Source organism: Vidua macroura, chromosome 16 (assembly GCF_024509145.1).
Source record: "Vidua macroura isolate BioBank_ID:100142 chromosome 16, ASM2450914v1, whole genome shotgun sequence".
NCBI classification, from domain to species: domain Eukaryota; kingdom Metazoa; phylum Chordata; class Aves; order Passeriformes; family Viduidae; genus Vidua; species Vidua macroura.
The window spans coordinates 15,192,154-15,217,566 of record NC_071586.1 but is presented as its reverse complement, the minus strand read 5'-3'; the positions used below and the strand labels follow the sequence as shown (position 1 = coordinate 15,217,566).

General features: G+C 51.3%; 1 protein-coding gene across 4 annotated transcripts in view; it reads right to left on the bottom strand.

Moving 5' to 3' along the window:
- Positions 1 to 602: 602 nt before the first annotated feature.
- Positions 603 to 25,413, bottom strand: part of LMF1 (lipase maturation factor 1) — a 152,846-nt gene continuing 128,035 nt past the window's right edge. For all 4 annotated transcript variants that reach the window (XM_053991562.1, XM_053991561.1, XM_053991560.1 and 1 more), the window contains 5 exons: positions 22,888 to 23,056; positions 18,808 to 18,961; positions 16,075 to 16,258; positions 8,038 to 8,150; positions 603 to 1,253 (listed from right to left, as the gene is read on the bottom strand). In XM_053991562.1, the coding sequence (XP_053847537.1) occupies positions 1,079 to 1,253; positions 8,038 to 8,150; positions 16,075 to 16,258; positions 18,808 to 18,961; positions 22,888 to 23,056 (795 nt within the window). In that variant the 3' untranslated portion in view covers positions 603 to 1,078. The remainder of the gene's footprint in view (positions 1,254 to 8,037; positions 8,151 to 16,074; positions 16,259 to 18,807; positions 18,962 to 22,887; positions 23,057 to 25,413) is intronic.

The window sequence follows — 25,413 nt, the reverse complement described above, 5'->3', positions numbered from 1 at the left end:
TATCTTCCAGGCACTGCTCCGGAGCAGAGCGGGGAGCTTGGATTGAAAAAAAAAAAAAAAAAAGGGAAAAAAGAAAAAGCTTAACAAGCAGCAAACAGGAATGGGAATGCTGGTCTGGGATCCATTATCCCTGACCCAGAGGTTGGAAAGCAAAAGAAATTCATTAAATTGGGGAGGGGGAGGCCAGCGCTGTTGGGTGCCCAGTCCATGGGGGGTGCCTGGGGGTGTCACCCATCACCTGTCACCCATCACCCATCCAGGGCTGCACCCACTGGAGAAGGAGCAGCTTGGAAGGAAAATCCAGTGAAACCGAGGGGGAGCCCTGAGCAAAGGCACCCTGGAACCCAGGGGAGAAGGGGAGGGAGAATTCTCCTCTCACAGCCCCGGATCGCCAGGACAGGGACAGACACTCGGACACCAAATTTTGGATTCTGCCCAAAACACAAATCAAGCCCAGGACTCACCTCATTCTTCACCTGCCACCCCATTCCCACAGGAGCTGCCTTATCCCTGGTGAGCCACATCAGGGCAGGCGCTGGGGTTCCTTCTTTTTTCCCCTTTTTAGCACTTCCAGGAAAAACAAAAACCCAGTGAAGCTCCTGCTGGTTATTCAAAGATTGTTTACTTTAATTCCTTTCCAGGAACACTCTCCCAGTGGTGCCCATTTGATATATGTGGTCAAAAAGGTGCAAAAAAAACATGGGAAAGGGCAATCCTGTGCCTGCATCCACAGCCCACACAACCCCAGAGATCCCTCCTGGTTTGTTTTCCCATTTTTGTTTCAAACCCACATTCAGCTGCTTTTGGCAACACCAACACCTCGCCCAAAACCAGTCGTGGTTACTTGCTTGCCCTTTTCCCAATTCCACAGGAATTCCTGAATGGAGCAGCCTGGCAAAAGAAATCAACCACTGAGGTGAGAAAAAGCAGCTCCCAGAGCAAGTGGGCAAATTGGCCGGGAATCTTCTGGAAAACAGGTGTGAACAAGGATATGGATAGAGGCAGGAGATGTTTGGAAGGGAGCTGCCCATTCTCCATCTTCCCAGCTGGTCCCTCTTGTCTTGGCCATCCTTTTCCCTCAGTTCTGCACGGGATAAGGCCAATTCCTGTCCTCAAAGAACTTCCTCAGGCCCTGCAGGTTGACGGGGGGGAAATAGGGGCCGATCCTTTTCCGGATCCACCACTTCCCATCGCTGGCGTGCTTCCCCCCGGGCTGGCTGAACTTGTACTTGAAGTGCTCCCCCCGGATCCACCTGTGGGAGACAAGAACAGCAGCTCAGGGCTTGGCATGACTTCTGGGAAGAGCCTTGGACCATGGTTTTATTCCCTTTGGACTGGTGTTTTGGAGTCTTTCTGGATGGAGAAATTAGCTTGAGGGTGCTCAGGGTGGCTCCACATCCCAGTACTCACTCCATCCATCCATGCATCCATCCATCCATCCATCCATCCATCCATCCATCCATCCATCCATCCATCATCCATCCATCCATCATCCATCCATCCATCCATGCATCCATCCATCCATGCATCCATCCATCCATGCATCCATCCATCCATCATCCATCCATCCATGCATCCATTCTCCATCCATCCCTCACCCATCCATCCATCCATCCATCCATGCATCCATTCTCCATCCATCCCTCACCCATCCATCCATCCATCCATCCATGCATCCATTCTCTATCCATCCCTCACCCATCCATCCATCCATGCATCCATGCACCCATCCATCCATCATCCATCCCTCACCCATCCATCTTTTATTCATCCATGCATCCATCCATCCATCCTTGCATCCATTCTTTATCCATCCAGCCAACCACCCATCCCTTATCCATCCATTCTGCATCCATCCATCCATCCATCCGTCCATCCATCCATTCTCCATCCATCCATCCATCCATCCATCCATCCATCCATCCATCCATCCATCCATCCATCCGTCTATCCATCCATCCATCCGTCCATCCGTCCATCCATTCTCCATCCATCCATCCATCCATCCATCCATCCATCCATCCATCATCCATCCATCCATCATCCATCCATCCATCCATCCCCCATCCATCCTTTATCCATCCATTCATCCTTGCATCCATTCTTTATCCATCCAGCCAACCACCCATCCCTTATCCATCCATTCTCCATCCATCCATCCATCCATCCATCCATCCATCCATCCATCATCCATCCATCCCTGGGAAGGCTTTGGGAAGGCTTTGGGAAGCTCCCAAGCTGCTCTTGGTGCCATTTAGGAATCCAGCTGTGCCTTGGGAACGACGCACAAGCAGAGGAGCTTTAACACCCCACACCTTTCCACAGCTAACTATGAAAGAATAATAATAAAAGCAGGAAAAATAAGATTTTTTTTTTCCTTTCTCAGAACCTTCCTGGAGTGTTTCTGCCTGGGATATTTTGGAGCAGGGAGTCTGACTCCCCCAGCACCCCCTGCCCAGCCGGCGGCCGCCCCGTCAGCGCGCCTCTGAGCGCATCTGTTTTCCGGCTGCTCCGGGAGCTGACAGCAAAGGAGGTTTGAAAGCAGCGCAGAAAGAAACATTCATCAGTGTCAGGAAACACTCTGGGAGCTGCCCATGCCGCTGGATCCGGGGGGTTTGTCCCCCTTGATGTAGGACATGCTGACAAGGGCCGGAGCGGCGCCCGCGCCGCCTTCGCCGGGAGCATCGCCGGCGTCGCCGGGCGAGTCCATAAAATACCCACAAAATAAAACTGTCAAAGTCGTGTCAGTGCTCATTTAAACCTGCTCTGCTCCACTAGGAAAATACAGACCCTGCTGCTGAGCAGGGCACCGCAGCTGTGGGATCCCTGGAGCGGCGGGAAGGTCCTTCCTGCTGCTAAAATAATTAGGGACGGCTCCGATGGATTTGCCATCAGCGCTCGGCTTTGGGGAGCAGGGCGGAGTGAGGGGCTGGGAGAAAGTGGCACTCAGTCCCAGGGTGGCTGCCAGCACAGCCCAACAGCCCTGCTCCACTCCTGCTGGCACCCAGGAGAGCACCACAGGAAGGATTCTCCTACAAAACCACGGGAATATGGGACGCCCAGGGAGGTTTGGAGTCCCCATCCCTGGAGGTGTCCAAGGAATTCCTGGACGTGGCACTCAGAGCTCTGGGCTGGGGACAAGATGGGCATTGGGCACAGGTGGGATGGGCTTAAGGCCTTTTCCAGCCTCATTGATCCTGGGATTCTGTGTTCATCACACCCATCATGTTTTCCAGAGAAGCTGTGGCTGCCCCAGGATCCCTGGAAGTGCCCCAGGCCAGGCTGGATGGGGCTTGGAGCACCCTGGGACAGTGGAAGGTGTCCCTGCCACGGCAGGGATGGCACTGGATGGGCTTTAAGGTCCCTTCCACCTCAAACCATTCCATGATTCCATGACTCAATGACCTCCATCTTCCCCCCTCCTCTGAGGATGAAGGAAGATAAATGGGAAAAGGGGCCCTGAGTGGAATTTGGGGAGCACAAACCTGCATCTCACCCCCACAAACTCTGCCCTGCAGCTGCTGCCTTCACTCCAGCCTGGCCCATTCCTGCACTCCCTCTTTTCCCTGCTTTCTGAGGTTGGGAAAAGCCAAACAGGGGCTGCAGTGTTATTCCCACAGAGTTTCCTTTGCAGGAACACGAAATTCCTGTTAATAACTGGAGTGTTATTGAACAGCCTCGTCCCTGAGGGCCCAGGTAGCCACTCCAGGGTGACTGGAGTTTCCCAAGCTGTGCTGCCTGACTGCTTTCTGGAATTCCCAAAACATCTCCACCTCCAATCCCAGATCCACCTCCCAAAAACGCTTCAGAGGCTGATTTGATGGCAGCCTCCTGCTCCCAGCGTCCCTCCACCTGCCACTCTGATGCTCTGGGGTTTTTCCTTCACTGAGTGGCTGCAGAGCATTCCCAAGCTGGACCCATCTCCATATATTCCCAAAATAAATGTGACAAAGGTGGAAAACCTGGAAGCCAGGAGGGAATATTTCTTTGCCAGGCTCAGGATGTAAAAGCTGCAGTGTTTAATACCCACTGGAGCCCCTCATTTCAGGGCTCACAGAGTTTACAAGCTCTGCCAGTGTTTATAACCTGCCTGGGTGCCTCAATCCTGGAATTATGGGGTTTTCCAGCTCCTCCAGTGCTGCTCCTGCTCCCTCTTCCCGGGATTCAGGGAGGGAAGGTGCTACAAACTCCCACCCTTCCAGGGTTCACAGAGCTTGTGCAGTTTTGGGGCTTCCACAAAGATCTCCTGGCAGCTGGAAGGGATCCACAGGAGATTCCTGCTCTGGAGAAAAAGCAACAGCCTCTGGAAGGTCAGGAAGGAGCTGCCTGACCTCACCAGGATGTCCCAGGTACTCAGAGAAGGATGAGAAGGATTTGTGGGGCAGAGGAAGGGTGGGGAAGGACCATCCCAGCCACCAGCAGCTTCCCAGGATTTATGGAGCAAACTCAGGCTGGCAGCTCCTCCCGGCTCCCTGGCACCAGCTCCCTTTAAAAAATGGTTTTAAACTGAAATATTTCGTTGGGATATTGGGAAGGAATTCCTCCCTGTGAGGGTGGGGAGGCCCTGGCACACATTCTCAGAGAAGCTGTGGCTGCTCCATCCTGGAAGTGCCCAAGGGCAGCTTGGATGGGGTCTGGTGGAGGATGGGACTGGATGGCATTCCAAGAACTCTTCCAGGAGATGGAAAACCCTCTCTGCTGTGAGGAAAAGGGGACAAAAGGATCCTTTGGGCAACCTCTGCTCCAACAGCGGTGCCAGGAGAGCGACGGCACTGATAGAGGAGGGAGGACTGAGCCACCCCAAGGACCCTTCTGCCACCACCCTTCAGGGCATCCCCACCGGGCCCTGGCCTCGGGGAGAGGCCAGAAAAGCTAAAAATAATCAGCATTATTTCTTAAATCAACGTTTTGCCCTCAGCAGATGCCCGGCAGCAGCTGCCCCGCAGCGCCTTCGGGAGCCGCTCGTATATCAGCCCCTCCTGACATCTCCCAACTGGACGTGTTAGAAATTAGCAGCAATATTGGAGTTGTTGGGATGGAGGCCTAAATCTCCCAGACAGCTGTAATTAGTTCCAGAGGGTGCAGCTGTCTCCCTGCAACAGCTGAGGGGTTCCAGGGAAAAAAAACCCAGTGGTGGTTTCTGTTAGAATTAATGGCCTGCCAAGGCGAGGAGGGGTGGGAGAGGGAAAGAAAGCAAGCAAAACGTGGGGTTTTTGGGTTGTTGGGGATTTTTTGGGGGTGTTTTATCTCGAGGTTCCTTGCTCTGCTGTAAATCAGGTGGTGGGAAGCCCAAATTCATCAAGGTAACATTGCTCCAGCATCGCTGTTCTTGCCCTGTTGGTGGGAGGGAGCAATAAATTAATTAATCTTGGCCTAAATTGAGGGAATCGGGGCAGTTTTTCTGTGCTGATTCTGATTCTGAGGCTCCTGCAAGGTCTGGTCCCACAGAGCTGGAGCATCCCAAGGGCAGCTGATCCTCAAAATGCCCTTGGGAAGTGGCACAGTGGGGTTTTTCCTCTCTGGATGGGTTGGGAAGGGTGGGACAACACCAAGGGCAGAGCAAACTGGGTGTGGGGGGGAAAAAACCTGGTTCCAGATGGATCCAAGGCTGGAATTCACCCTGCCAAGGAAGAGAGATCCCATGGCCACCAGATTTCCCAGCCTGGGGCAAGTCCTGCCAGCTTGGGATGAGCTCTGCCTTCCCTGAAACGCTGAGGGGTTTTTCCACCAAAGAAAACCCCTTAAACTTCCCTTCAGGACAGTGGAATTTAATTCTGGTAATAGTTGAGGGATTATTTTCCACCTAATCCCAGTGAGGCCTGGATTTTCCTGGAATTCCCACTCGCTGCCTGCTCTCAGCACTGCTCCAGAGTCACTTCTGTCCCTCTGGGGAGGGTCCAAACCCCAAAGTGGCTTTTACAAAGTGCAAATACGACCAAGCTCTTCCCATGGCTTGGGGCTGACTCCACAGATCCCAGCCCAGGCATCAAGTCCAGTCACTTTTAAATGGGAAATAATAAAATAAAATCCCATAAAAGAGGATCCCAAATGCCCCATTGCCCTGTGTTCCAAAGCATCCAAAGGGAAGCTCCCTCACAAACACCACCACTACAAATCCAGCTCTTCACGCCCATGGTGGGGCTTTTCCAACAAAGTGCTGCTTTAATTGGAATAAAAATCCTGAAGTGACCATGATTTAATATCAGAGATACCAAACAGACCCAAAAACCTGGAGGGTTTTTTTTCCCCTCCTGTGGGCTAAATCTGATTTTTGTTTCCTTTGATTGTTGCAGCCTTTTCCATGGTGTGTTCAACACTTCTTAATTTCTCAGCCCAAGCCCTCCCGTTCAGATTTATGAGGGCTGGGCTTTTATGAACTATCCCCTGCCCTAGAATATTTGGGAAATCCACATTCCCCAAACATCACCAGCCTCGAGCTCCAAGCTTCCCACTCAGCCAGGCCCTCAACAATGCCCTCATTTTTAATCAGTCACCTGTTTCTCATTTGAAGTTTATCACACTTGAAAAAATACTATAATTTCTTGAGTTGTAAAGAGCCCTCCAAACTTTGGTCTCCGAAATTTCATTTCGAAGGCATTAACTCATTCTGAAAGTCCCTTGGCTATTTGAGGTGTAGAGTTTCCATTAACAGAACAAACTCCGTGGAGGATGGAGTGCAAGGTTCTTATGGAAAACAGTCCCTTCCCCTAATTATTTAGTCTAGCAGGGAATGAAAATAATTAAGTCTCAAAATTCCCTTTGGAATGGAGGGAGGGGGGGGAATAATGGTAGGAAAATTAGGAGTTTTTTTCCACCCAGCTACTGTGGTGGGAATTGAAGGGATCCCTAAGGTTGGCAGCAAACTTCCCCCTCAATCTGGATAAAAGTCCAGGATCGTGGAATGACAGGATCAGGGATGGTTTGGGATGGAAGGGAGGTTAAAAATCATCCAGTTCCATCCCCTGCCAAGGGCACCAGGCCACAGAGGGCAGGGTTATGGGATATTGGGCAGGAATTCCTGGCTGGGAGGGTGGGGAGGCCCTGGCACAGATTCCCAGAGAAGCTGTGGCTGCCCCTGGATCCCTGGAGGTGCCCAAGGCCAGGCTGGACAGGGCTTGGAGCAGCCTGTGACAGTGGGAAGATGTTGGGGATGGAACTGGGTGAGCTTTAAGATCCTTCCCTACCCAAACCATTCCAGGATTTAGGGGTTTTTACCATCTTGGGCTTTACAAAGCACCTCAGAGGAAACATTTTGGTAAAAGTGGGAAGTTTTCTGTGCCCCAGCTGGAGAAGGAGTCTCTCTCCTCAGAAGGTCTGGGGGATGCAGTGCCCTAAAGCTGGAAAACATCCCTGGGATCCGAGGGGAATTGCATTCCACACAGAGCTCTGGGCCTGCATCCCTGTTTGCAGTGCATCCTCAGAGCCCCAAATGGAAAACATTAGCAGCAGCATAACATGACTTGAGTTGATCCAAAATGCCCCAAAAAAATGTTTTCTCAGCTAAAAATAACTCCATCAACAAAACAGACGCTTTTGGGACAAAATTCCTTTTGTATAAAACCTCGGAGTTTTCCTCTGTGCCTTTCCCTGGCTGATGTTGGCTTTGTCTCTTCCTTGAAAACACAAACAATTCCAAGACGAGTGTCCACAAACTCAGTAATTCCTGCAGGGCTGTTTTCTCTTTGAAACACCTCAGGAGGTCCATGGAAATGGTGGGGTTTGAGCTGAGCTCACAAAGAGAACGTGGCAAAAACCCCAAAGCTGAGGGGCAGGAAACCACAGCAGGAGGAGCCATTCCTGGCCAGGAGCAGCAGCACCGAGCCCTTCATGGATCTGCTGGGAATGGGCTCATCCCAAGGGTCCCTGTGGCACCTCCAGGTGGGGAATCGAGGTGCTGGCAGCACTCTGGTGTCCATCAAAGCCACCCTAAATCCCACCCTAAAGCCCACCTGGGTCCCATCAAACACAAACCCCAACAGGAACCAGGATGGGAACGAGGTGGAGCTTCCAGCTCCCTTGGGATAACTCCAGGCTTACCTTGGAGGGTCTCTGCCTGCAAAGGGGTTTGTGGCCAGCAGGGACAAGGTCTCCTCCTCCTGGGCCAGCAGCTTCCCAGCCAGGTGGATGATCCATTCGTTCTGCTCGTAGGTCTTGGGGGAGGCAGGAGAAATGGACACATTAGGAACTGCCGGGCTTTTTCCTGGGATTAAAGATTTCTGGCCTTGGGGAGAGATTTTGGCAGGTTTGGGTGGAAAATGGTGGATTTCCCAGAGTTTCAACACATGTCCCAGGGGATACTTGAGGTCCAGACAGAGACTGGCACCCTCAGGGAGGAGGGAGAGCTTCCCTGGGTTTGTCTCATCTGCCAATTCTGCCCCCAGATATTTGATTTAAATCATTTATTTAGCAGCAAACCCCACAGGGGAGCCATAACAGCACATTTTCTATGGAAAACCCATCCATCCTTCTAATCCAGATTGCTTTACCCTGGGAAAAGGGTTTGGGTTGGTTCCCTCGTGTTATCCAAAGGAAAACAGAAGAAAGGGGCTTCTCTATTCCCAGTTCCTGACTCCTCTTTATTTCCTGCTGTGTGATCCATCCTCTTTAAATTCCCTCCTCATGGAACCCCTTCTGGAGCAGCACAGTGGCAGAGTTTGACTCTGAATTCAGGTAATCCTGAGGAAGCAGGGATTTGGCCTGGATGATCCTTATGGATCCCTTCCAGCTCGAGATATTCCCCGATTCTGTGATTTCCCTCTTGCTCTCTGCTCTTCTTCAGCCTCCCTAAAAGCATTTCCCCACGGTGACTTCCTGAGATTTCTCCTTTTTTTTTTTTCCCTGCTTTTTCTTCGGTGGATTTTTGAGTGCAAGCAGTAGGGGACACTGTGGGAAAGGGAAAGCCGGGAGCTGTACCTGCAGGGCTCTCAGCAAAGCACAGCCCCGAGGCAAAGCTGCTCGCAGAGCTCCCCTCCCGGCCCGCTTTGTTATTCCCGTCGCCAGGGGAAACGGGAGAGAAACCATGGAAAACACCAAGGCCCATCGCTGCAGCTCTGCCTCGCAGGGTTTCTCACCCCAGCTCATCAGGATTTAGAGGAAAACCACAGTGATTTCAGCCAGAAAGCTTCTCAGGATGATGACTCTCCCCCTCCTGCTCCTTCCATCTGCTCTCGTCCATCAGGGATGGGTGATGGAGGCAGGGATGCTCCCCACCAGCCCCTCCACCAACCCCCGGTGCCACCTCCTGGCACAGAGGGTCCTCAGGGAGGGACAGGGGACACCGTGAGAGCGAGGCCATGGTGGTCCTGACACAACAGGAGGCACGGTGAGCCCGGGCAGCAGGAGCCTGGCATCGTGTGGGATGTGCCACACACCGACCTCACCCACGCCCCAGGGAGAGCTGGCACTGTCCCCATCCCTGCCCGAGGCCTGGCTGTGTCCCCACGGGTCACTCGCTCCGAGTCTCCGTGTCCCTCGACAGCTCTGGGATGCTGGAGGGGCTCAGGTGGGATTTGGGAAGGTGCTGCCACCCTGGGAATCCCTGCCTGGGACAGAGGATCTCCCAAAAGGCGCCACAGCAGGGATCAAACACCACAAGTGACACCCTCAGCATCCTGAGGCTCCCTGGCTCTGGATGATGTTAAACACCGTTTCCAGGAGAGCCTGGGAGATTTGGGAGCTCCTGTGTGAAAGCTGGGAAGCAGCAGGAGGATGGAAACAGGAATCACCAGAGTCCCCGAGCTGCAGCTCGACGGAGGCCCCCAAACCTTGCAAGCCTGACTGAGAACCGGGAGGCTCCAGGAAGGTGGGATCGGCTCCCGTGCTCTCCAAATTGTTAATTAGCAGCTCCGTGCACACCAGAGTTGGGACTTCTGGTCTGTAAAGTGTTTTTCTTGTAAAATTTACAACATGTCTGGCCCCAGTGAAGTCTGCGGTGAGAAATTTCCAGGCGGGGCGGCCCCCGCCCCCCTCCCCGGGCTGTGCTAAGGACCCTGCTTAACTCATTACTCTGGAAAGTGACACCGTGCAAAACGGGGGGGAAAGAAAGAGTCCAGGAGATCCGGGCTGCACCCAGGGAAGCACCACTCCAAGGGGTTCCTCTGTCTGTGGATCCAGCTCTGGACTGGATCTGCACGGTCAGCATGGAGGGATCTGAGCGTGCAACGCAGAGCCTGAACCATCCAGGGGGTTGATTACAGGAGAAAAAAGAATCCAGGATAGATGCACGCGTTGCTGGGAGGTGGGCTGGCCTGTTTTGGGGTCAGTTTTAGGGTTTGGATCTTCAATGAGCACGAGAAGCAGCTGGGAGTGATCCTGCACAGCAATGGAACCCTGGGCTCCATCTCCATCATCTCCATCTCCATCATCTCCATCCAGACATGGACCACGACTCCCTCAGCTGCTCCTGCCCTCCCCGGACCCACACAGAGCCTGGGCTGCATCCATACTGGGATAACTGGGGAAGCAGTGACTGCACAGCCACTGCAGGGAGCACCACCCCTGTGTGACCCTGCCCAGAGCACTGCCGGGGAGGTGCAGCCCCCCCCCAGGGGAGGAACACACTTCCCTTGCACATCTTTGGAGAGTTTTCATTCTGTTTTAGCACAGAAAGCAACTCAGGGACCTAAAGGCACAAAAAACCCCCATGGCCAACCCCAGTGCACAGGCAGCACAGCTGAGCTGAGGGGTCCCAAAGTAACACAGCCCTGAAGCCAAAGCCTTTGCTGTTCATGGATCCATGGAAATGTGAGGGGCAGCTCTCCAGCCAGAGCATCCTCAGCTGCCCCTACAGCTGGGACCAGCACCCAGAACCTCCAAAACTCCTATTTCAGGTACAACAGAGGGGACTAACAAAGAACTTTTTTGCTAAGACCCTCCAAGCTTTGAATTCCTGATGGGTTTCAGCCTCAGGCAGAGCTCAGGCAGACACTTCCCCCCACCTTTCCATGCCAGTCTCACCCCAAATGCCACTTTGGGATTGGGCTTTGCTCCTTCTCCCAGCCACAGGTGAGGAGCTGAGCATCACTGCTCACCTCACCAGCAGCGTTGCCCTGGGACTTCCCTGCAGCTGTTGGCACTCCCTGACCTCCCCACTCCGACACTTTTCCAGGGAATAAACACGGTGTTCTCACCTTGAACACATTCACTCATGTCCAGGAGAATTTAATAAATGTACAGAGCTGAAACCCACAGCTCTGCTAAGGCAGGCACCAGAGCAGAGCAGCCACAGTAGCAACCAAACTGCTGATAACAAAGTCAAGGGAACGTTATCATCCCAAAAAAAACCCCCAAAACGCCCCCGGCGCTACAGGGAACGTGTTCCCAACTGAAATAATAATAATAAGGAGGCTTTTCCTTGAGCTTTAATTGGTCATTTAATGAAAAAGGGCTGGGGATTAGTGTGGTGTTTTATGGAATCTCGGGGCTGGCACAGGCACAGGAGGAGGTCAGGATGAGATGCACATGTGGGAACAGCTGGAAACTTGGCACGGGAGCCCGGGGTTATTATTTCACGTGGTTGGGAGCCCTGAGTGGTTTCAGGTCGGAGTCAGTGGCTGCCAGAGGGGCAGGGCAGGTTCCATTTCCCCCGTTATGGTGTGAGGGGCTGTTTCTGTGTCACAGCTGAGCCACCGTGGATGTGACACGGGAATTCCACCATGGAATTCCACCATCCTGGGCATTCTCACCCCATATCCACTCTGCTGTAGTTCAGCACCTTCAGCATTGCTGCTTAGGGAGTGTGAGCCACCAGGAGGAATAATCCCTGTCCCACAGGAAGGAGGCCACAGTTAGTGGCACCCTTTGTTGTTTTATGGAATTCCAGCTCACCACCACTAGTTACCATCCTGCTGTCCGAGGAAGGTCCATCTATCACCTCCAATAAACCCATGGAATCCTGGAATGGTTCGGATTGGAAGGGACCCTAAAACCCATCCAGTGCCCCCCCTGCCATGGGGAGACACCTTCCACTGTCCCAGGGTGCTCCAAACCCCATCCAGCCTGGCCTGGGACACTGCCAGGGACCCAGGGGCAGCCACAGCTTCTCTGGGAATTCTATTCCAGCCCCTCCCCACCCTCACAGGGAAGAATTTTTTCCTAATTTCACCCCTTTTTTTCTGTGAGTTTCCCAAAGCCATGTGTCCAGCCCAATGTGCATTACTCACTAAAAGCCATCCCTCAACCCATCCCATCAGAAAATCCTTGGGAAAGCAGCTGCTCCCTGAAGGAGGCAGGAATAAAAAGCTGCATGAGAGAGCAGAGCAAGACTTTGGGAATCAGCTCCTGGATCCCACCTATCCAGGGAAAGGCCACACCTGGCACAGCTCCTCTGTCACCTCTGGCTCGGGGAAGAAAAGTCCCTTTGTTCCAGAGTGGGGTCTGGGCAGGGCCACTGGACAGGAATCATTCCCTAAGCCAAGGTCTCCCTCTGGACTGCTCCACGACAGGAGATCGGGCTGCTTTGGCATCCTGGGCACTTCCCTGGCACTGCTCCTGCGGGAGGTGAGGCTGCCTGGGAGCCAGCCTGGAATTCTGCATGGCCACAGGGAGACAACGATCCCAGGGCAGGGAGGAAAGCAAAGCTTCCCTGGGCACAGGGAGCAGAGTGCTGCAGTGGGACACGGAGCGAGCTCAGCCTGTGCTGCACAGGGGAAGGGAGGAATTGGAGAAGGCTGAGCTGGGTGCAGGGAGCACTGAGGCTTGGTGACGACACCCACACCTCCTCCCCCGGGCAGATTTTCCCTCTAAGCACCTTCTGGCTGCAAGGCTGAGATAACAGGAGGCTCCAATCAAATATTTGACAAGAATTTGAACCTGCCTTCTCTAGAAATGGGGTTACTTCTCCTCAGCTCTTCCAGCTCATGCATAACCTGAAGTTCCCATCACTCCCTGTTACCACTCAGAGCACCAACCCTGCTGCTGGAGGCTCTCTCTGCTCTTAGGAAAGCAGCTGAAGATTATAAATAAATATCCTCATCTCTGGAAAACACACATTGCATCCCAGAGCATCCCAAGCTCTGCTCCACGGTGGGTTTTACATCCACAGACTTTTTTGGAGCAGCTTCAAGGAACGATCCAACAAACGCTGGGCTTTAAATCCACCCTGAGGGCAGCAGTATTTTGTTATTTTGGAGCAGTTATTCTTTGATAAGCACCAAGAGGGTGCCTTTGAGTTGGCCATGCAGCCCCCAAACAGAATAAATACCCTTCATGCCACAATAAGGAAGGGAAAAGCCTTTCCCTTGGATTTTTCCTTTTCCACTGGTGGACAACAAACCTTTGGGGCAATAAACATCCAACTTTTGTAGAATCCACAACATCCCAGCAGCAGCAGAACTGACCAACTCAAAGCCCCAAAAATATGAGCAGTATTTTGTTTTCTGCTTGTTATTGATCAGTGATGCTGAATCCAGGAATTGGAATTATTTTTGTGCCAGCCCAGCTCAGTGTGGGGCTATTCCTGGAATTCCACCATAAACCAGAAGTCAAATAATTACAGGAGGGTTGGCATCAGCAGCTGGAGCACAGATAAGCCTTTAACAATAAACCAGGATGTTTCTCCACTCACACATGGAAGTGTCAAGGGGAGGAAAAGTTATTCCTAATGCTTAACCTCAATTTTGTGGGATTAAATCATATTCTGCCATTTCAGCCTTCTCTGAGGGTGGGCAGGCCCTGGAATAGAATTCCCAGAGAAGCTGTGGCTGCCCCTGGATCCCTGGAAGTGCCCAAGGCCAGGTTGGAGGCAACTTCCCAGTGAATCCTGCAGCCAATCCAGGCTGGGAAGTTCCTCGGGGATCCCGGGGTCGTTTGTCAGGTGCTGATGAGGTGCAAAGAGGAGCCTGTCAGGAGCAGCACAAGGGATGGGAAATATCCTTCCCTCAAGTCCGGGGCTTTTCCACAGCCTGTCAGAGCTGGGAATGTCAGCCCTGGCCACTGCCAGGGAGGTGCAGACAGCCCTGGAGCAATGGGAGAGTGGTGCCAGAGAAACATCCCAGAACTTCTGGAAACAAATTAAATCTAATCCAGAGGCTGAACTCGCTCGGGTTTATGGACTCTGTAAACTCCCACACGGGTTTTGCACAACTCCTCTGGCTTCACGAGCTCCTCCTGGGCTTTCAGCTCCTGCTTCTCCTCCTTTCTGCTGCTCTGGGGGGCTCAAGGTCTAAGCAACACGCAGGGATTTCTCTGGCTGTGCAGGACCAGCAGCCCAGGGAGGCAGCTGGCAGCAGATCTGCAGCTCTCAGTGCTCCAGCCGAGCCGTGGCCATTCCAAACGGGATTTATTTCCATGCTTAAGCAGGTATTTACATGCCTGAGCATCCCAGCTCACTGCCCTGCCCGGGCAACTCGCCTTCCCACAAGAGTTACCCCCATTCCCACTGTTCTCCACAACTTATCCCCATTCCCACTGTTCTCCACAACAATTATCCCCATTCCCACTGCTTTCCACAAGAGTTATCCCCATTCTCCTGTTCTCCACAACAATTATCTCCATTCCCACTGTTCTCCACAACAATTATCCCCATTCCCACTGTTCTCCACAACTATTATCCCCATTCCCACCATTTTCCACCAGTTATCCCCATTCCCATTGTTCTCCACAACAGTTATCTCCATTCCCACTTTCCAGAGGGTTTTTTTCCTCCTTTTGTTAACAGATCACCTAAGCAGGATCTGGACTTGCTCCGTGGAGATTTCTGTGTGTGCTGAGGGGCTGTGGGAAGTCCCAGGGGCAGGAGGGGAATGTGGGAATGCTGCAGTGGGAGGTGACAGATCCACCCCACGGGAGGGATGCACCTCCTCCTGCCACAGCAAAGACACCTTCAACACTAATTGCTGCTAATTAGCTGCTGTGGACACACCTCGGGAGACCAACTCTGCAACAGGTGAATGGGAACACTTGTGGGGAGCTTTCAGTGAATTCAACACTAAAAGTAATGGATGAAACACTAATAATGATGAAATAAGCACTAATAATAGTGAATTACACACTAGTAAGAATGAATTAAACACTACAAATCATGAATTAAACACTAATAATACTGAATTTAACAATAAGCATGCAGAGGCTGAGTTATTTCCTCTTCCTCCTCCCAGGTACAGCAGCACCCCTCGGCACAGCCCACACTCTGCTCTGCACAGCAGGACCTGTGTCCCATCCTTCACCTTTTAACCTCAGATCCCTTTTATTTGAAACCTTCAGGACGTTTCTGCCCTGGGCAGAGCCTTCTTCACACCTCAGACACAACCTCAGCCTGGGGGAGCTGATTTCTCCCCACTCAGAGCTCTCCCAAAGCACAGCCTGACTTCGACCCCGAGCTCCCACCCACCCCCTGCACCTTTCCCTAATTCCAGGCACTGCTCCTGGCTGGAGTTTGGACCTTGGCTGTGGTTTTCCTGAGGGATAAGCAGCCCTAATGCAGATTAAATGAAATTCCAGCACACACAAACCAGCGGGGTAAATATCAAACCATGGCCTGATGTCAGGGCCCAGGAATCCCAAAGGCTCTGGAATGAAAACACCACAGGGACAGCAAACCCAGGCAGAGGGTAGAAGATATTCCAGGAGAGGATGCAGGGACAAAGAGAAAAGCCTGGGATACTCTGAGATGGGTTTTCCTCATGCTACTGCTGTCAGTCAGTTTTGGAAAACCCAGCCCAATGTCATGTGGGTAAGATTTGCAAAATAAGCTAAACAAGAATTAACGTTCAGCTTCCCCCCCCTATTTAATTTCTGGCTGTCACCTGTTTGCTGATATCACGTGGGGACAGTATTTGGAGGGATCAATGTCCATGTGTGGGCAGGTGGGGAATGGGAGCTGCTGTCCCCAACAGGGATTCTTGGTATTGCTAAGAAACCCTTAAAAAAAAACCCTCACATAAAATTGCCAAGAGTTTCATTACAGTAGCACAGTCCTTTAGGAACACAACCTTTGTTCTCGCTTTTTTTTTTTTTTTTTAAACATAATTAACTCAGCCACTGCTTCCAACATTCCCCTGTGATCCCAACACGTAGTAAATCCATGTAATTGGTTTTTCCTGGTCAAGGAAGGCCCAGGCTTTCAGAGGCACCTACCTGGAAGGCAGCAAACCACATGAGCCAGTCGAGGCGGTAGTGGTAGGGGGAGATGAGGCACGGCCTCCTCCTCAAGTCCCCGGGCTTGCACTTGAACTCAAACTCCTCCCAGACTGCTGTGGGGTCCTTGGGATCCAGGCTGGATGTTCCCTGAAGGATGACTTCTGTCCTCTCCTTGGTGATGCTGTGGGGCACAGCAGGATGTTGTTATTTGGCTCAAATCGTGGAAAATCATAAAAACACAGAAAGGTTTGGGTGGGAAAAGCCAATCCAGTTCCAACCCCAACACCTTCCACTATTCCCAAAGTGCTCCAAGCCCATCCCACCTGGCCTTGGATGCTTGCAGGGATCCAGGGGCAGCCACAGCTTCTCTGGGAATCTGTGCCAGGAAGGAAGGAGAAGGATTTCTCCCCATGTCTCAGCTAAAAGCTCTGGTTCATGAGAGCCCACTGGAGGCACAGCTGGGCCCTGACATCCAGAGAACCTCTGGATCCTGAGAATTTCTCCAGCAGCAAAGTCAAATTCCATGCCCCTCCTTTTACCACCTGCAGCTGTCCCAGCCCCAGGGACAGCTGGGATCCATAAAGATGATTCCTACAGGACAGGTGGGTCTGTGGATCCGAGCAGCTCACGTGGCTCAGCTGCAATCCCAGCACGGAGCAGTGGGAATGGCAAACTGCAGGCCATGGAAACAGCACCCTGGAGTCCTGGCTGAGCTGCCAGAGACACCCACCTGCACCAGGAGCTGCTTTCCATATCGAGCACGGAGCTACAGAAACCTGCCTGGCAAAGCTCTCCAGCTACAACACCCTTTGGATTTTTTTTCTACTTTGATTTTGCCTCCTCCAGCCCAAGAAACTGAAAATTTGGGAACACACAACCTCTACCTTCTGCCCTGATGGCTCCCAGGGAGAGATGCTCCCGACCTAAGGAATGCTGAGCATCTCCTCTTATAATTGTTCCTTCCATTGAGGAGATCTGTGGATTCTCCAGCCAAGTTCCATTTTATCCCCTGGGCTGAGCTCTGAGCCGTGGCCAGCTGCCCAGGGCTCAGGAACACCCTGTAAATCAGGGACACCAAATTACCCATAAAAGTGTGCTCCTACTGTGTGATCCCAAACCTGTCAGCTTTCACATCGTCCCAGATTCATTATAAGCTGCAATCCTCTTTTTATTGGTTTACATAGGCTGGAATTACCATCATATTACAGCAGCATTTCAGCACATGCTCTGTAGGGTCTGGTAACTGCTGAAACAGAAACCAAGGACTGGAGAAGAAAAAGGACAACAACCCAAAGAAAACAATCTCCTGGAGCTTCACCACTCCAGCCTTCCAAGAGGTTTGGGGCTTATTTCTTTCTCTCTCAAAAAAAAAAAAAAAAAGAGGAAAATTTGGCATTTTCCACAAGTGTTGATGTTTTTAATATTTTTTCTATTTTTTTTTCTGTCCACAGAAATTTCTGCTATTTGAAGAACTGAGGAAAAGATTAGATTCATTTGATGTGTCCTCAGCATCTCCAGTGCTTGTGGTGGGACTCGTTCCTCCCTTTCACTGGGGAGGCCAGACCTTTAACAGCCCAACTGCTTCACCTTCTGCAAAATATATTTATATTTATATTTATATTTATATTTATATTTATATTTATATTTATATTTATATTTATATTTATATTTATATTTTTTATATTTTTTATATTTCTTTATTTACAGCTGGCTTCTCCTCTGGGCCTTGGCCAGAGCCCATCCCAGAGCTCTGGAGAACATCCATGGTCACCACGAGCATGGTGGTGGCAAAGCCTGCAGAGAATCCCAGCCCTGCTGCTGTCCCTGCAACAACCTGATGGTGCAGCCCTGCTTTTCATCATTTTCCCAGCTGGAGGAGGCTGGGAGGGACAGCACATGAGAGGGGTTATGCTGAGCCCAGCCATGGCTCACCTAAGCTTTAATCTCCAAAAAACCCAGATTTGGATGTTTAAAGCTCAGCCCAGACCAGTCTGGTTCCAAACACAGCTGGAGATGCTTCCCTTGCCCATCCCACCTTGCAGCCCTGAGTGGGATTTCCTGGGCTGCTGCTGGCCCTGTCCTCTCAAATCTTCTTTTTTTTGAGGCCATTTATACTTTGGTCTCCACAGTTTCCTGGAGCAACGAATTTCCCAAGCCACTCATTGGAAAAATCTGCTACCAGGAGCTGCTGTGGATGTTTCCAGGAGGGAGAGCAAAGGAGTGCAGGGGAAGAGAAGCTCACCAGAAATAAAGAGGGTTGGAGATGGTGAAGATATCCTGGATGAACTCTCCTATGGATATTTTCATCTTGCTCTTACATTTGCTATGTCGATGGAATGAGCTGACTCATAAACAGCTCAGAGAAAATAAATTCAGTGGGAAAGAAACCTGCTCCTTTTCTCCTCATTTCTCATAAACAGATAATCCATAAATTGTAACTTAGTGGGAAAGAAACCTGCTCCTTTCCCCGTTATTTCTCATAGACAGATAATCCATAAATTGTAGTTTAGTGGGAAAGGAGCCTGCCCCTTTTCTCCATTCTCTCTCATAAACAGATGACATATCATACATTGTATTTCACAGGGAAAGAAACCTGCTCCTTTTCTCCATCCCTTCCATATTCCAGGTCTGCAGGAAGGATTTCTCTTTAGGTTTAAGGCCCACAAAAGGTCTGGCTCAGGAATACCCTGGAGGGAGCTCTGGGATGTGCCACTGAAGGCCCAAAGGTACCTCCCAAAGGCTCCGTAGGTGTTGACGATCCTGAGGGGGTTGAAGGAGGTGTTCATGACCTGTCTGGAGCTGAGCAGGTTCAGCACCACCGGGATGCTCAGGTAGGCAATGAGGAGGCCCAAGGAGATGTTCAGCACTCTGCGGACACAGGAGCCTGTGGGGGACACAAAACCAGAGCAGAGGGAGGTGATTTCACTGCTCTGCTCCCATCCCCATTCCTGCTGAGTCTTTGCTTCTTTTCTGCCAGGGTCAGGATTAAATGTGTGAGATGGTATTTCTTGTTCAGACTCAGATGTTTGTCAGTGCTTATCCCTGTCACAGTCTCACAAACCCTGAGTTCTGCAGCCCTTCACTCCAACAAACTAAAAACGGAGCCCTGTCTCTCTCTCTACAAGGCCTTTTAAGGATAAACTGTGCAATTAAGAAATGACACCTGAATTATTTTCACTTTTAACCCAATAACCAACCACCCGTGCCCACAATGGGGACTTTTTATCCAATTACACAAAACCACCCAAACCCATGGGGAAGAAGGGGAAGAAGAAGGACCAGCCTCCATCCTAAAACCTCCATCTTGCTTTATATATATTACTACATTCTAAACCCTTAAACTCTAAGTTTCCCACCCTGTGATATCACACCCTTCTACTCAAACTCCACACCCACAATCCCAGTTCTATCAATTTTGGAAGCTTCTCCACGGCCTCAGGTGGAATGCAGTGTTCTCTTGGAGGTCAGTGCCTGCCAGGACAGAAAGTCTGAAATTCTCAGCAGTCAGGGTTCCAACACATCCCCATTCCCATCCCATTCCCATCCCATTCCCATTCCCATCCCCAGGCCCCTGTGCCGGCCCCGCCGTGGCCACCCCGGCCTTGCCACAGGCCACTATCGCTGCTGGGATCTGCCTTTCTCTAAATAGTCTGAGCAAGGGCTAAAGGGAAAAAATGTCTAAAATGTGACATCAATCATGGCTTTAATACAGGGGAAAAGCCACAGCTGGCACTTGCACCTTGCTCGGGATCAGCCTCCTGCTCTGGGAGCCGCGCGTGGAGCCCTGGGGCTGCTCCTCCTCCTCCTGCTGCTGTCCCGAGCTCTCCCCATCCTCAGGGCTTTTCCTCCTGCAAAATCCCAATTCCCCAGCGCTCCTGGAGGAGATGTGTGTTGCTGTGCCAGCGCTCTGCGATGGGGTTTGCAGGAGCAGCACGGGGCTGGGCTGGATCCCAGGCCACGATCAGACAAATAAGCAGAGGTGACCCCCGAGGGGCTCCTTCCCTCACGGCCCTTTTCAATTTATTTAACATTGACAGCCAAAGGATCAGATTCAAAGCAATTGCGTGGAGCTTTCCCCTTATCTCTGCAGGAGAGGGATGTTTATTTGAACCTCTCTCAGAAGCTATTAATAATTGTTTAGTCTGAGAACATTTCTGGAGAACCGTTTGAATCGGGCCTTCCCTCACCCCCTGTGCTGCTGGGTACGAGGCTTTGGGGTGGTTTTTTGGGGTTTTTTTTTCAGATGGGCTGAATTTTTTCCCCTGTAGTTCAAGAGCAGGTACAGGCACAGAGCCTCACCTGGCTCCTCAGGCCATGGCCATGCAGGGAGTGCTCATCCTCCAGCAGGAGGGATTCTCCTCCTGTCTCCAGGCCCTTGGGGTCACAGCCACTCAATCAGAGAGAAAAAGGGGTTAATTCAGGGAAAAAAAACCCAAAAAAACCTAGATGGAGCAAAGCGTGGGGACAGGAGCCAGTGGGATCTGGATGGCAAGTGGAGGCCTCAGTAGGAATCAAACACTTTAAGGTTTGGCCCCAGAAAATCAGGATATGGCTGAGGGCCCTCCTGTCTTCTGCTCTGGTGGCCCAGGACTGAGGGCTCCTCTGATTCTCTTGGCACCCATCAGCACCAGCTCAACGGCCCCTGCTTCCTGAGCAGAGAAAACACGCAGGAATTCCAGTTCCCAGGATGGAATTGGAACAGACAGACACCCCACCCCTTCTGAGGGTGAGCTCCTCCCAGAGTGGGATGTACATTCTCCTTGCCTGGACACCCTGGCTCAGTCAGACCTTCTGGAGAACATCACAGAAAAGGTGCAAGTTCCTCAAAACAGGATCTGCCTCCCCCTCACAGTGACTCCCTTTGGCTTCTCCTCCCAAAAACAAGGTGCAGCCTCAGTGTTGTTTGGGACTGGAGGCATAAATGGAGGAGGCAAGTTGAGACTTTCACGGCCTCTAAAGCAAAGCTCCAGGAGGAGAAAAGCTGATAAAGATTTATTCCAGCAAAATATGTGAAATAAAAGACAGAATTTAACGAAGCTGCTTTGCTGGACCTCCCATTTTTGGTTAATGAGCTGCTTCTTGGTAGAAAAGACTGGAGACAGATGCTGCCTCTTGTTGACATTTTTCCTTCCTCTGACAGATGTTTGGGATATTTAACCCCAGCAGCTGTGATTGTTGTTGATATTACAGGCAATTTGTTGCTTATATGCGGTTTATAAAAATGCTGCACACACCACTCTCCATCTGTTCCGCAGCCTCATGAGAAACATCCCAGTGCTGCTTCTCCTGGATCAGGGCAGCTTGGAAAGCGCCTCTGGAAGGGGAAATCAGCCACCTCGAGCCCTTTTTTTCCAGTTAGAACCCCCCACTGTATTTGTTTTTTCACATCCACGGGATGAGCAGGAGTTCTCCTCCTCCCTGGTTTGGGGAATTCTCTCCCCACCACCCCGGTGGCCACGCTACCAGTGGTGGCCACCAGCAGCTGCTCCTTCCACCATCCCAGGTGCTCCGAGCCCTGTCCAAGCTGGCCTTGGGCACTTCCAGGGATCCAGGGGCAGCCACAGCTGCTCTGGGCACCTGTGCCAGGGCCTGCCCACCCTCCCAGCCAGGAATTCCTTCCCAATCTCCTACCCATCCCTGTCAGTTTGAAGCCATTCCCTGTGTCCTGTCCCTCCATCCTTTGTCCCAAGTCCCTCTCCAGCTCTCCTGACGCCCCTTTAAGCCCTGGAAGGGGCTCTAAGTTCTCTCTGGAACCTTCTCTTCACCATGCCCTGAAGGAGAGCAAGTGAGGAGGGCAAATGTGAGAACCCATCTTCTGACCCCACCTCAAGTCCCACGGGGTGTTTTATTCTTGACTTCAACCAGTCAAAATTAAAAAACAAAATTAAAAACCACTAAGTTAAATCATGCAACTCCACATTCTTATTTTGAGTTCGAGTCACTGGGGGCAGAGCAAGGATTGACTTAAGAGCTGCAGCTGCCTGGACTTGCTGTGACAATGATCCTGCAGAGGACATGTCCTAGAAACAATGGCAATGTCCCCACATGTCCAAGTCCAGGACATCCCTCTGGCTGCCCTGGCTGGCTCCAGACCCTGGCAGGGGGCTCAGGGACATTGGCACGAAGTCAAAAACACCTGTGGCTTTGATTTTAGCCCGTGGAAAAAGCTGCCAACTCTGTATGAAGAATTACAAGCCACAAGGGTTTGAGTGGTGTAATAGGGGAATTGACACAGGGTGGAAAAGCAGAATTTTGGGGTTTTTTGGAATGTAATTCAGGGGTACAAGATGGAGGAATCTGGGCGTGTCCTAGCCTTTTTCTCTTTCTTCTTGTCCTCCATGTCTTGGTGTGCTGGTGACACTTTTCTATTGGTTTAAGGTAGAGATTCACTGTCTAACACAGGTGGTGGGCATTGGCACAAAATCTGTAAACGGGCAACATGAAATTTTGAGTATTTAATGTGGGAGCCGCCTGAGGCTCGGCAGGGACTGCCATGGCTTCTGTATTAGGTGGACCTCGGCGGGTCAGAGAAAATTTTAGATAAGAAAAAAATAAACAACCTTAAAAACTCGACTTCATGCTCTTCTTCGGCTGCCGGGCGAGAGGAACAAGGACTTTTATGATTTTGGGGTCATCCCAAGCAGGCAAACCCCAACAAACCCACAGACCCTCGCCATGCAACCACCAGCCTCACGTCGCGAGGTCCAGGCCCCCTCCGCCCACGGAGCGGCAGAGCTTTGCTTTGAAGGCGAGAGCTTTGGAGCCAAGCACACCCAAATCCCACCTCTCCCCTGGCTGGGAATAACTCACCCAGGGAAAGCCTCTCTCCCTCCGGCCCCGGGAGCTGCAGCCGCGCCGCCCGCTCCCTCAGCCGCGCGCCGAACAGGAGCGCCAGGCTGGCGTCGTCAAAGCAGGCCAGGCTGGGCACCATGGTCAGCCAGTTCAGGAAGCTCAGGTTCCCACTTACGATCAGGAGCACCTGGATGGGGGACAAGGAAGAGGAGAGTGTTGGAGCTCCCGAAATGCCAGCCGAAAGGCGCGGTGATGGATCCCAACGCGGGGCTCGCCGATCCTCCGGGATGGCAAAGCCTCCCCGGAGCCCAGGCCCCAGCCCAAGCGTGTCCCCCTGGCTCAAACGTGAGCTCTGCCTGTGCCTTCAGCAGGAGGGATCAGCCAGGGCATGGAGTGACTCCATTTCCAAGTGACTCCATTTCCAAAGTGACTCCATTTCCAAAGTGACTCCATTTCCAGTGACTTGATTTCCAAAGTGCCTTGATTTCCACAGTGCTTTTATTTCCAGTGCCTCGACTTCCAACGTGATTTATTTTCCACAGTGACTTGATTTCCATAGTGCCTTGATTTCCAAAGTGACTTATTTTCCACGGTGACTTGATTTCCACAGTGCCTCAATTTCCAAAGTGACTTGATTTTCACAGTGACTTGATTTCCAAAGTGCCTTGATTTCCACAGTGCCTTGATTTCCAAAGTTCCTCAATTTCCAGTGCCTCAATTTCCAATGTGACGTATTTTCCATGGTGACTTGATTTCCACAGTGCCTCAATTTCCAGTGCCTTGATTTCCAAAGTGACTCCATTTCCACAGTGCCTCGATTTCCAAAGTGATTTGATTTTCACAGTGACTTGATTTCTAAAGTACCTTGATATCCAAAGTGACTCAATTTCCACAGCAACTTGATTTCCAGCAACTTGATTTCCACAGTGCCTCCATTTCCAGTGCCTCGATTTCCAAAGTGACTTGATTTCCCACGGGAATCACCCACTTCCTGCTTATTCCAAGGGATCCGTGACAGCAACGCTCCTGAAACCCTTCAGGAGGAAATCTTGGAACTTCTAATTAAAGAGCAGCGTTAAATATAGAAGCGTGCATTTTAAGAGGCGTTATTTTGTTTAATTTTAGCTTTTATTGGCTGTTTAGGAGAATATCTTGCATGTGGTCTCCCAAAATACCACTCCACAGTACGAACATCAAGAACACAGGGACAGTTTCAGCCTGAGGACTTTCAGCCAATGTTCTGTTAAAAAAAAAATCCATGTTTTCTCATTAAAAATGACAACAAATAAATGCTAAGAACGTGTGATTTCATATTTTATATGATTGGCACCATGGTTTCTGACATGGTGATTTGCAGGTTACAAGTTTTAAAACCCCAGCAGGACTCTTCAGAAAGTCAGAGATTGTTAAAAAAAGGAGAGCTCTGACCAGTCACAGCAAGGAACAAAAATCCTAACTATTATTTAGTTAAAAAAAATAATAATTTATGCTGAGTTGGATAATTATGATGGGGAAAAAAAGCGATTTCTATCTGAATTCCAGACACATGTTGAGTCCTGGAGGGGAACATGTTACAGTTGAGGTTTGGGGCTTGCTCTGTGACCTGAATGTGATTTAACTCGATGCATATTAATCAGCCTGGCTTCATTATCACACCTCTCACTCTGCTCCTGTTCCGAGGTGATTTTGCCTCGTGCAGTTGCAGTTGTGTTAAGAAAATCCTTCTGTGCTTTGCCACTTCTGGTTCCCAGCTCTGCAGGAGCCCCTGGGTGGTCCACGGGAGGGTTTTTTCAGGAGTGATTCACCTCTCTTTATTGCTTGGAAGTCAGGAGCAGGAGCTCTTATTTCCAGCAGCCCTGAAAAATCAGGGGACTCAAAAATAACACGAGTTTGGCGTTCTCTGGGCTGGGGTGGAACTGCGGAGCCGACACATTTTTAATTTCAGTGCTTCTGGCTGAGGCTCGGAGCTCACGCCAGCTCCTGCTCAGCCGGGGGTTGATGAAACCATGGACCCCTCGGATCTGCAAGGACAAACCTCAAAGGAATTCCTGCTGCAAAGCCAAAAAAACGGGATTTGTCAAACATGCTGAGGGGTGGTGCGCCAGCAAGCGGCTTCGTGGCCATGGAGAGTGAGTTTGATGTTATTTCATCATCATCATCATCATCATCATGGAGTGGTTTGGGTGGGAAGGGACCTTAAACTCCTCCATTTCCACCCCCAACACCTTCCACTGTCTCAGGCTGCTCCAAGCCCTGTCCAGCCTGGCCTTGGGCACTGCCAGGGATCCAGGGGCAGCCACAGCTGCTCTGGGAATCTGTGCCAACCTCCCAGGGAACAATTCCCAATTCCCAATATCCCATCCATCCCTGCCCTCTGGCAGTGGGAGCCATTCCCTGTGTCCTGTCCCTCCCTGCCTTGTCCCCAGTCCCTCTCCAGCTCTCCTGGAGCCCCTTCAGTCCCTGGAAGGGCTCTGAGCTCTCCCTGGAGCCTTCTCCTCCCCAGCTCTCCCAGCCTGGCTCCAGAGGGGCTCCAGCCCTCGGAGC